Here is an 11,921-nt window from a genome sequence, read left to right on the forward strand (position 1 = left end):
GTTGATTTTTATTTTCCAATAGGGGTTAATACCTGCCTACATTGTCAAAGGTACAAAAACGGGTTCAATGAGCATGGTGTTGCCATGCTTGATTGTCCAGCAAATGTATCTGATGTATGGACTTTTGTCAAGAGGATAATGAAAGACATCAGACCCCACAATGCAAAAGACTTGAGGGAAGCTATTAGGCAACCTGGGCTTCAATGACACCTACACAGTTCCACAGAATAATCGTCTCCATGCATCGACGCACTGAAAAAGAGGGGCCAACCAAGTAGTTTGTGAATAGAAATGAAGATAGTTTTCAGAGACATCCTTTTTTACAGGTCTGATGTATTCCAACTTTCATAGAGTCTAAATTTCAGGTTTTCATTATTTGAAGGTAATATTCTGTCATGGCAAGCTAGGCGAGGCAGACCCAGGCGCTAGAACCCGGAAGGAAAACACAAGGTGAGTAAATTGGTAAGTCAGGTTTTAATGATATTCGGAGTTGCTTGAGATCTTGATGTGGCTGGAGGCTGGAGAGCAGCGGGTGGGTGGTGGTCGGAGTTGGCTCGTGGCGAGGCTGGAGGTCAGTGATGGCTCGAGGCGAGGCTGGAGGTTCTTGGTGTTCCGAGAGGTTCTGTGGCTCAGGTAATCCGGTGACTCAGGTTTCCACTCGTGGTCAGAATGTCCTGAAGGCAAGGCAATACAGAAGTTAGACGTGAACATGAACACTTTGACAAAACTACACGAGAGACCAGGTTATGCATCATCAGGGGCAACGAACTGGCGATGAATGCTGGTTCTGGATCTCCTTATGAAGGTCTGGTCGGGGATGAGGTGAGTGGACACAGCAGAGATGAATCAGGAGCCAAGTAGAGAGGGGAGGGGGAGGAGAGCTGACAGAGGCACCATGACATATTCATTAAAAGTACAGGAACTAAAAGCTAGAAAATGTGGTGTAATGTGTAGTTACATTTAAAACTACAAGTTTCACTTTGTGAGTTGAGTGACAAAAATATACAAAATGTTTGTAGATACACCTGTGGACAATTTCTAGATCTTCAAATGTTATTACTTCAACGTCTTTGAAGTTCTTATTGTGACTCCACAAGTAATAAAATAAAATGCAATATTTCTGGGTTATTTCAATGTTTTTCCGCTCATTTGTGTTGTTTGAAGGATAAAAAAAAATGTTTTGTCTGTCTGTCATAGCTGTGAATCCATTCAATCCAATCCATCCATCTATCTTATGAACCCGCTGAGTCTCTTTTGAGGTCACCAGGCTGATGGAGCCTGATGCAGCCAACAACGGGCAAAGGCGGGATTCATCCTGGACAGGACCCCAGTCTGTCACAGGGCCCATTTTATCTACTGGTCGTGGAAATAAGATTCAAGTGCTAAATCTGAGCTTTGGTCCTTCATCTAAACTTAGTTTAGACTTATAAAATTGACTTTAAAGTTCAGATGTCATCCACTTCAGAGGTCAACCCTTTCAGAGGGAGTCCCTTCCATGTGATCCGTTGTTTATCCATAGTAGTTGCTATTAAAATACAAAGAAAATGATCACTGGAATCAATTGAAACTGGATTACAACATCTGAAATGAATCTAATATGTTTTTTTCAGCTGTGAAATTATGCTTTATTGATACATTGAATATAGAATTGAATGGATGGGTTTCTCTATATGGACCGGCCTGAACTTTGTTGCTATGGTAAGTCTATGGGGTCTATGGGGTCTATGGGGTCTAGGTCAGTGTTTGCCCACATCCTCAGACACGATGGGAGTGTGTTTCTCCTCGACAACACCCTGCAGATAAAGGAGGTGTGGTCTGCCAGAGTCCAGATGATGAAAGCCCCTCATGGGGTTGCCATTTGGATGATGAAAGGATCTGTGTGGCACTGATAGACTCACTGCATTGTTGCATCACTTCTGGCAAGCAAACGTGTTCAGATCTTAAGAGCTTGACCTGAAAATATAAACCTACTGACAGTCACAGAATTCCACACTCTTGGATCTACACAAGAGAAAAACTGGTCTTTTCTACCATGGTAAGGTATGGCCTCTCACAGGTCAGAAAATCTGATCCAAAATCTGACTAGTGTTTCCGTAGCAAGTACGCCGTTATGTCAGGGTAATGAAAAACCTCCATGAGATTCTCATACTTGATTAGCACAGCGTGAAATGTTATTGGTTCATATTTCAGCTGAAGTTGAACACAACAACATCTCATTAGCTATTATCAGGTCAATATGAGGTTGTTCTAAAGCAAGACCACTGGCTTAAAATGTACCTGTTTTTATTTAGATTATTGATGGTTGTGTTTAGTTTAAATAGTAATAAAGTAACATGTACTCTCACAACCATTTCATTTACATTAGTTTTTACTCAAGGAAAATATTTGAGGGCTGAAGGCAACAAAAAAGAGGAGTGTGGAGTGATGAAAGGTGGTGAAAAAGTGCAAACAGAGAAAGACAAATGATGGGAGAAAGGATAAAGCAAAGAGACAGACAGGCGCTGAGGAGACACCAGAAGAGGAGTGCAGACAGACGTGTGACAGCTTCAGATCCACAGAGAGATAGAGGGAAAAGGAGGAGCATGAGGAGGAGAAGGAGAGGGAGGAGGAGTTGAGGGAGGAGATAAAAGCGAGGTGGCTGAGCAACAACCCTCAAACTGAGGAGGACAGAGCTGCAGACAGACAGAGGGGAAGCAGAAAGGACAGACTGTTCAAACCTGAAGAGTTCCTGCACAGGAAGACGGGATGTGAAGCTGCAGAGGACAAATACCCACCAGAAATAGCCCAGAGGTCTTGAGAAGAAACAAGAACGGTGCACCATGGGAACCGCTCGCTTCCTAAAGACCTAAATATCCTTAACCTCAACTCTATCCAAACCCTCCAGCATGTTGACTAGATCTGCTCCAGGAAAGAGGGTTGGGGTGAGGGAGCTGCTGAAGCTCCCTTTGCTCCTGGGAATAATGATGTCCATGAAGATGGTGGTGGAGGCGCAGGCACCCAGCGAGGAGAACCAGGAGCTCCTAGAGGATGATGACACCTTCAGCGCTGAGATGCTGGTAAGACTTGATTTATGAGCTGTTCGGAAGTGTGTCCTCCCGGAGGGTCAGAGGTCAGCAGCTGACCTGAAAAGTAGCTTCTTCTCCTCATGTGTAAACACCAAAAAGGAAACGTTTCCGTCAGAGAAATGTGTTCTTCCTAAGTTTAACCAGAAATAGTGTTTGATTAAGTAAAAGATGCTTGTCAAGACAGGCTGGGGTATGAAGTGCCAGTTTGCAACTGATGTTGTTTAAAAGTGATTCATAAAACATCTAATCAAGTAATTATTTAACTCTAATTCTTCTCATAAACCCAGAATATTTTGGTTGTATACTATTAACCTGTGAAAGTGACCATAGGGTTACAGTGAAGGAGATAATCTCTGCTTGTCCTGAACAAGCAAAAAGAGACAAAGAAGAGAAAACCTCCCTGTAAATGAAAGATTAGAAACCTCCAGCAGAACCAGACTCTGTAAGTACTGGAAATCTGCTGTGAAGGTTGGAGTTTGAGTGGAAATGACACAGGCAAACACTGGAACATCTGCTTTAAGACACAAGAGAAATATAAGCAACTGATTTAGATGAAGAATCAAACAGGTCTTCTCAAACATCAGAGGTGTTATCTGGAGATCTTTGAGACAAAAAAGGAGACTCTGTGACCAAATAAAGCACACAAGCGAGTTTAGAGCTTTTTGAAAGGAGAAATGACTGATGAGCTTCAGCAGCAGCATTGGGGAAAGTTTGAGCTCTAATTTCTGCATTGGGACTCTCTTGACTCTGTTCATAAATCAGAAGAGCTCTTGAAGAACACTGCCCTGCCTTGTGTCTTCCAGGAAACGTCGTCCTCAGAAGTGTCCAGACTTTCTCCACTCAATTCCTGGCTGCTCTTCCGAAAAAACTCCAACAAAGGAGAAAACCGAAGAACCAAAGGTCCCAAGAGAACCTCAAAGGTAAATTTATTCTCTGATTCAACGGAATTCACACAAATCTAAATTGAAATGGTCTTTCCTCTGGTTCAAGACTGCCTCATGCCGGAGTGGAGGGAAATGACAGAGCATTCAGATTTGTTTAAGAAGCTGCTGGTGTCCTTGTAGATGAAGCATCTCTTTAATTCTTTTAAGAAACTAAAGTCAGATATTTCAGATCATCTTTGAAGATCAGTGCATTTAGCTGAAGTTTAGATCTGCTCCAGCTGTCCTTTCCTTTCCAAGTGTAAAGACATCTCTTGAGCTTTCATCACTTCCACCATCTAAGCTCCAACCCCACAGACGTCTGCTTCTCTTATGTCATCGTTTTGAGAACTGTATCTGTTTCTGACAAAGTTTGAGGAAAAATAAGCGTCAAGATCTGTGACAGATTCTTTAAAACCAGCAAACCTGTGTGGTTCCAAAATCCAGAGCTTCACAGTGGCAGTTTGAGAATTCCGGACCTGCTTCAAGACCTCATTCACAACACTAAAGCAAACCCTTTCTTATTTAAATGTTCCTCTGCAGCATGGCCTTCCAGGACCTCCAGGCCCTCCAGGACCTCAGGGACCCCCGGGGTTACCTGCTCCCCTCCTGCCCCAGCAGCAGGAGCTCATTCAGGAGCTGCGGCTCAAGCTGAGAGGTGAGAACTCCCAAGTCTCTAGAGATGGTTCAGCTGTCAGTTCTACAGCAGCATTAGTTTTAGGGAAGAGGAGAAGAAAAAAACCTGTTTGAGTTTAGTCAGAACAAACGCGCCTCATTTTCCCATCATTCATCCTGCTGCTGTTTTCTGTTCTCATGTTAGATAAATACTGCTGTGTGCGTATGGGGGTGTGTGGAGGCAGGCTGTCTGAGTCCTTAATAGGGGTAATTTTGTGGAGCGTGGATGTGAGCTGGCTCAGCCGCAAGATTCCTTACATTCCTGCTGACTGATGGTGCGTCGTTCCTGTTTCTATGTGAATCTGTTTGTTCCTGCATGTTTCCATTTGGCGGTTTCTCCAGAGTCCCTGAATCCTCGCAGATGAAAACAATGTAATGAATCATTAAAGTACATGTTTGAATGACAGCATGGATCTTAGGTCTGATCCAAGCGTCTCCACGCATCACTGCCTTCTGTCAGGACTTAGGAAGGAGGCACCCCTGGAGCTACATCAGTTTATGGTTTTCCTCAAAAACACGGCAGCATCTCTAAATTTTACCCAAAATGCTTTTCTAATGTCTAACAATAAGTTTAAGAGGTGAGGGCTCACATTTACTAGAAACAGAACAATTTTCTCTAGAAAAAATCTGTCCTATTTTTATGTATCACTTTTAGTTTGTTTGTCAAAAATACACTATGTCAGTGTAAGCAGTCCTCCTGAACTGTCAGCTGATTGCCTAACCTGCACCTGGTACACAGTAATGTACCACATTATGATTAATTACATCAACTCTGCTTTTTCTATTATTTCTGACCAAGGGTGTACCACAAGGTTCCATTGTTGGACCACAATTACTTACTATTATTACATTGAAAATGTTAGTCAGAATTTTACAAGTAAAAATGTAATGTATGATATTGACAGTGTTCTTAACTGTCAAAATAAAAGTCCACTTTACAAAGTTGATAAGTTAAAATACATTGTTCAGTAAGATTATTAACCTGATTTCTGTGGGTTGTTAAATAGACAAGGATCGATAATATAAACAGAAACACAAAAAATACTTCTTTTTTGTTGCTTTTTTTCCACATTTTGTTGTCAGATTTTCAGCTTCTTTCTCTGAATAATCAGTAAACATTTTTTTTTTTTTTTACAAAACTGGCATATCTAAATCTGCATATTTGAATCTTTGCTTCAATCTGGTCTCATAGTCAAGGCTTGGGAGGTCAAAACGCTCCACACTGGTCCCTTAGTGTCCACCTGGTTGAAGAAGGTAGACTGCTTAACCTTTGTGCTATCCTAGGCACTTAACCATTGGGAGTTGGGTCATCTAGACCCACTAGACAGTGTGCTGAACTCTTTTCTTCAATGATTTGTGATCTTCACTGGTGTCCATGGATTACATGAAATCTTTCCACCTTTATCCACCTTTGTCATGGTAGGGAGAACACGTCAATGTAAGGGTGGGGTCATCTAAGATAGCACAAGGGTTAAAATCCACTCAGGCTTGTACTGTTTTCAAGGGGCTTTTTTAGACTTGCAGTTGAAACTGAATGTAATTTTTTTCATTTTATTTTTATTTCTGTCCTAAAATAATCAATTTATCACAAATACATGGGAATTTTTGTATTCTGACGCCTGCAACATTTTCACAAACTTTCACAAAGATTGTCAAAGAGATTTTGGATATTTGTTGGGAACAAAACACCAAAAATCTTCATTTTGTTTCTGAAACAGAGACAAACCTGCATATTTATGCATCTGTGAGCCTCTAAATTCACAACTTCGTATTTTCCACAGATTGTGTCAAAATGGCATCTGAATGAATGAATTGTATTTATTGTCATGCAACAAGAGCAAATGCAACAAAATTGCTCTTTTTCTCAATTTTTGGTAGAGTTTTGGAAAATCAATCTTAAATCATTTTGTTTTACTTTCATGTGCAAGGACAAACCTGCGTATTTCAGGACTTGTAAAGAACTTCATGGCTCCTCGCTTGGTCCATTCATTTTTTAGAGGTTGTAGAGGCAGAAATTGTGGTCTGAGCTGTGTTTGATCTTGCAGAGCTTTATTAAAACCCTTCAACAGTCTAATGGTTCTGACTTTAAACCTTGTTAAAATCAAAATAAATAACCCATCTTTAATCATTATTTAATGACATGAAGGATTTCTGCAGAGTCTCTAAATCCAGACTCTTTTTTTTTTTTTCCTGCACCACAAACCCCTCTGCATGTGCCTCCCACACTGGCCCCACCCCCATCTGAATAAACGTGTCTCTGTCTAAAGTCAAAGTGAAACCTCAAAGCAGCTGAATGTCAGAATTTCTGTCAAAACTGAGACCAGATTTACCCACAATTCACAGGGACTGGCTCCTCCTGTGTCTGAAAACTTGCTGTTTACGTCTGCATGCTCTGGAGGCTACCAGCCAAAACACACTTTCCTTATGAAGTCATTTTCCCTCCTCCTCCTCCTCCTCCCCCTCTTCATCTCAGACATGATGGGTGGGGAGTGTATGCAGTGTGACCGTCCTCTTCGGGTCTCCACCTCCTTCTCCAGTCGCCTCATGCAGCCCCTCAGCGTCCCACGCCGCAGCCTGCAAGAGCTGCACCCCTTCAGCAGGGTAATTCACACAAACCTGGACACACACATCTGCATCAGGACTCAGATCAGGATCCAAACCAGCAATCACAGATCATCAAATGTATGTTACATAATGCAAGAATGACGAGAAGAAAAACAATTTCATCCATCCATATTTTCTCGCTCATTCCTGTGCATAAGGGATGTTAGGGCCTGGAAAAACTAATATGGATTTTAAATGCTCCCTTTAATGTACTTGGTTTAAAAAACCATGCAAACCTGCCAAACTCACAGTGAAAAATGATTTACTCTTTAATGATCTGCTCCTCCCCTCAGAACAAACAATCCTGCATTTGTGATAACTGTCAGTGTGAGCTTCTCATGATAGATGTCCTTTTTCTCCTCTTTGCATAAATCTTTGGGTTCAGAGTTTAAGGTCATGAAAGACATTTAATCCAGACTGACCAGGACTCTCTTAAACCTTTCCATCAATTCATTCAGATGTGGTTTGAGTCCAGATCATTGGTCTGCTGCAAAGTTCTTGTTAACTGTGGGGAACGTTCTCAGTCCCTCCCAAGAACTGAGCAGTCAAAACCTTTGTTTGGTTAGGACAGACTAACGGTTTGCCAGGAAGGGAAGTGTGACATTGGATTTTTTAAAATGATATCTGATATTTTTAACTGTTGGTTAACATGCATAAATATATTTTAAACAGTCTAACTTGGATGTCTAACTCATACACACAACCAACATTTTGGAGTGTTTCTTTCAGGAATGCTGATGCGTTCAGGGTCACCATGGCTATATGATCGTAGCAGAACTTTTAAATCACAGATCTATTGATGAAGATTTTCTAATATTTGATGTTCCATATGATATTTAGGTGCATCCAAACATTTAACCTCCCATACATCCTTCAAATATCCCCAGGTTGTCCACTCTTGATTAGATGCCTTTCAATCAACTTACAGTTATAGAAAAATCTGAAGAACTCTTTCCTTTTCCACACTGACAACCTGCAGCTAAAGGTCACATCAAGTCTGAGGAACTTTGTGATATTTTTGTCTTTCACTTCCTGCTTGACAAACTCCTTCCTTTACATTTTGGTTACGCTTTGGTTTTTACAGATCAGCATGTGAGACCTTTAGCACCAGGTTTGTGAATAACCTGGTTTAATCCTCATCATCAGCCTTGCTGTCTTTTCAGTCTGCTGCAGCCACAAGAACGCTTAAGCTGGCCTTTTATTTTTTAAAAAGTTTTTTGAAGCTCATCATTTTAAGGCAGAATGCTGCTTAATTTAGAACGGCATCTTTTACATACAAACCCATAACTGAATCGTGTCTGAGGGATGTTTCCTTCTGTGTTTGCAGCCGTCAGACTCTGAGCAGAACCTTCAGAGGGGTCCGAGCTTTGACAGCAGCACCGGCAGGTACACGGCGCCCGTCTCTGGCTTCTACCAGTTGACTGCCAGCATCCTCATAGGTACCATGCACACGACACATTGAATCCATTAAATAGAGTTCAAGCGCTTGAAAGGGACTGGGAGGAAGCTATTTTAAATAATCCCATCTCTTTCTGTTTTACTTAAATTTTTTTTTTTTTTTTACAAAGCTGTAGACATAACACGTCACAACATCTATGTAGTTGTTTGTAATTCATCAGTCCAATTTCAGATTATCTAGTGCCTGTACAGCAATACATATTAATTATATCAAGAAAAACAATGTAAATGTTATTTACATCCAGAGAAATCCTAGACTGGACAAAAAAGCCTCCACCTGTTCCTCTATGGAGCTCCTCTCCAACTCACCGGGTTCCTCCCAGATGTCAGTGGTCGCTGCATATGCATATGATTGGGGTTCGAGATCTTTAGTCCAGAGATCACCATGTTGTTGAATCTGAAGTGTATTGCTCCAAGTCGCCCACTTGTTTCTCAAGTTCAGCGATCATATTGTCTTTCTGCTCGTCGCCTCCCCACCTCCACCAACACCATTGAAGTTCCTGCTCCTGGATCTTGATGATTGTCAAGTCTTCAGCCACAACAAATCACGGGATCTTTTGATCTCTTTTACCTTATCCATCACAGAGCTTTTCTTCTGGGTCATGGAATCCCTTTTTGGAGCTGGAACAATAGCATATAAGAACATATTTCTCCTATCTCTCTCTGGGAGGCATCATTCTCCCATTTGCCAGAAGAGTCTGAAACTGTAGGCATATACCAGATTTCAGCACTCTTTACATGTTTAACAGAAGAAATTTGTTTCCTGACAGACACAAACTTCACAATTGTCGTCAAATATTCTGCTTTGTGGACACATGAAGCTATATCTATCCAGGTCACCGTGGTAACTCAGCATCAGCTCAAACTCAGCATGACTTACCTTCATGCTCCCCAATCCCATAAATATCTAAGGCATCGTCATGTTTAGCATCTTAAGGAAACATTTCAGCCTGGTTTTCCACAGAAATGTTTCACAGAAACAAAAACAAATGTTAACTAGAACTCTGAAGGTAAATCAACAAAGCTGGACTTTCTCACAGCTGTTGGAGATTACAGGGATCTGTGCAGGAACGACTGGAATCTGTCAGAGAATAACATCCAGGTGTAGTCATGTGCCGAAGGAAGTTTATGCGATCTCCCTGCAGGAAGGTGTTTTAATGCCAGAAAAGTCCTCAGTCACCAGAAACACCAGAAACACCCCAACGGCATCTTAAATAAAGTTCATCACCTTTTTTTGCACACACTTGCATACTTTTGCATTTTCATCATCATTTGCAGTCTCATTCTTTATTCTGAACTTACTGTGAAGACAAATCTTCAGGATCTGTTCAGTTCTGTTAGAATTCTCGACTCATTACTTAACCCATTAGCGACAAGATTAGGATTGCGCTTGAATCTTTGAGTGTCTTTTGAGTTTACTTACTTTTTAAGTGGCAAAATTAGCATTTTCATGTTTCTTTTTTTTTTAAACTTACCTTTGAATGAATTTCCCTTCTCTACCTCTGCCGGTTCAAAGCCCGGTTTGAGAAGGTTGCGTCAGGAAGGGCATCCGGCGTAAAACATTGCCAAATTTACCATGCGACTTGTTCGCTGTGGCGACCCCTGATGGGAGAAGCCGAAAGTGGAAGAAGAAGACCTTTGAATGAATTTACTGAATCGTTTTAGTATATTTGTCCAACTATTAAGCCCTTCATTCCCTTCATTGTGCAAACAAACATGGTTTCTTCACATCACTCTGGTTCTGTTTCAGAGTCGGGGGACCGTCTGCAGGTCCGGCTCAGAGATAGTGTGAGAGCGGCAATCTGCATCGAGTCTCTGTGTAAAAGCAATCTGTGAGTGCTGCCCCCTTCTGGCCCCCACTCAACACAATTACACAATGAGACACAAACGCATGCAGAGACTCATAGATGTGTGTGTCTCAGCTCTGTAGAGTCAGTAATGGCTGTAGCTGCTGCTGGAGGAACATCCAGCGTCTTACTGACAGGAACCCTCTACTTGCAGGTAAGCCTCTCACCTGTGTGATGTCACATGTAAACAGACAAGATGGTGTCATATTGTGTTGCTATCTGCAGGCCGGGGAGTACGTGTCTGTGTTTGTGGACAACGGCACAGGCTCGGCCATCAGCGTACTGCAGGACTCACTGTTCTCTGGGATTCTGCTGGGAGTCTGATCCGAAGTTTCTGATCGACAGCTGGTTCTGGATCGACCCGCTTCAGTCTGGATTGCAAAAACTAAAAGGGCTCTGAAGAACAGAATCAGATCAGAACTCTTGGATCCACAAAGAAGCTTTCAAAACTCGTCTTTATGATTTTTTTTAATGAATATTTATTGCCAATAAAACCTTTGTACCCTCTGTCACGGGTCAGCGCACATGACCTCTCTGTTTTCATCGCTGTCATCATGGCTACAGTTAACACTCTGATGAAACCTCCGCTAAAACATCTGAAAGTTGGGAGAATCCTCCCATTGGTGATCATCAAACTCTATAAGTGGAAATGAACTCAAATGATCAGAAATCCAATTTTTGAAACAAAAGGAGGGACTTCCAAGAATGTTTGTTCCTGAAGACTAGTGAGGTCACTTCCTCTCTGGAACAGTTCCACAAACCTGTCCAGAATAGGTGGGGACCAGTTATTTCTGAACGAGACGTTTTTATTTTCTTCAGATTATTTTCTCACAAGGACAAACTGGACCTCAACCAGTCTTTAGAACCAAAGCAGAACCAGCTTCAGGAAGCAAAGCTCCGCCTTCCTGCAGCTCTTCATGTTCCATCTTGTTGAGTGCAGATCCACAAGCTTCCAACGCTGCACAAAAGCACGTCAGCAAACCGCAGAGGCGTTAGTGACATCATCACGCTCATAAAGCGGCGCCTTGTGTTTGGCGTTGAGCCCCAGAGGCACACGCTCAATTCCTGTATGAGGCGGGGCCACAGAGAATCCTGGGTGGCAGACACACACAAACACTCAAACACACAAACACTCACACACGGAGGAGAAACATGGACGGTTCTCATTTGATCTTCAGTGTTCCTGAAAGAGTCAAACAAACCAACACCATTCACGAAATTCAGTTTGGTTGTTTAACTAAAGTTTTGATCCAGAAAATCCAGAGTTCATCCTGAAGGGGAAGAAAATTACTAATCCTGTAGTTCACGTCATCATGAATCAGCATAAAAACCTGCAGACAAGCTGGCATAAG

At 41.9% G+C, this 11,921-nt stretch overlaps 1 protein-coding gene and 1 long non-coding RNA gene across 2 annotated transcripts; one reads left to right on the forward strand and one right to left on the reverse strand.

The window, feature by feature from the left end:
• Positions 1-2,653: 2,653 nt before the first annotated feature.
• Positions 2,654-11,093, forward strand: si:ch1073-184j22.1 (erythroferrone). The gene is made up of 8 exons (XM_004078780.4): positions 2,654-3,056; positions 3,869-3,985; positions 4,529-4,643; positions 7,134-7,261; positions 8,592-8,703; positions 10,473-10,554; positions 10,645-10,723; positions 10,795-11,093. The coding sequence occupies exons 1-8, from the start codon at positions 2,886-2,888 to the stop codon at positions 10,891-10,893; spliced, it is 903 nt and encodes a 300-aa protein (XP_004078828.1). The 5' UTR covers positions 2,654-2,885; the 3' UTR covers positions 10,894-11,093.
• Positions 8,809-10,859, reverse strand: LOC144986744 (uncharacterized). Its single transcript, XR_013650601.1, has 2 exons — positions 10,359-10,859; positions 8,809-10,197 (listed from the first exon to the last, which is right to left on the reverse strand). It is a non-coding gene; the product is annotated as an uncharacterized LOC144986744 (long non-coding RNA).
• Positions 11,094-11,921: the final 828 nt, after the last annotated feature.

The sequence above is a fragment of the Oryzias latipes genome, chromosome 17 (genome assembly GCF_053564925.1).
Source record: "Oryzias latipes strain Hd-rR chromosome 17, Olatipes_Hd-rR_3.1".
NCBI lineage: Eukaryota > Metazoa > Chordata > Actinopteri > Beloniformes > Adrianichthyidae > Oryzias > Oryzias latipes.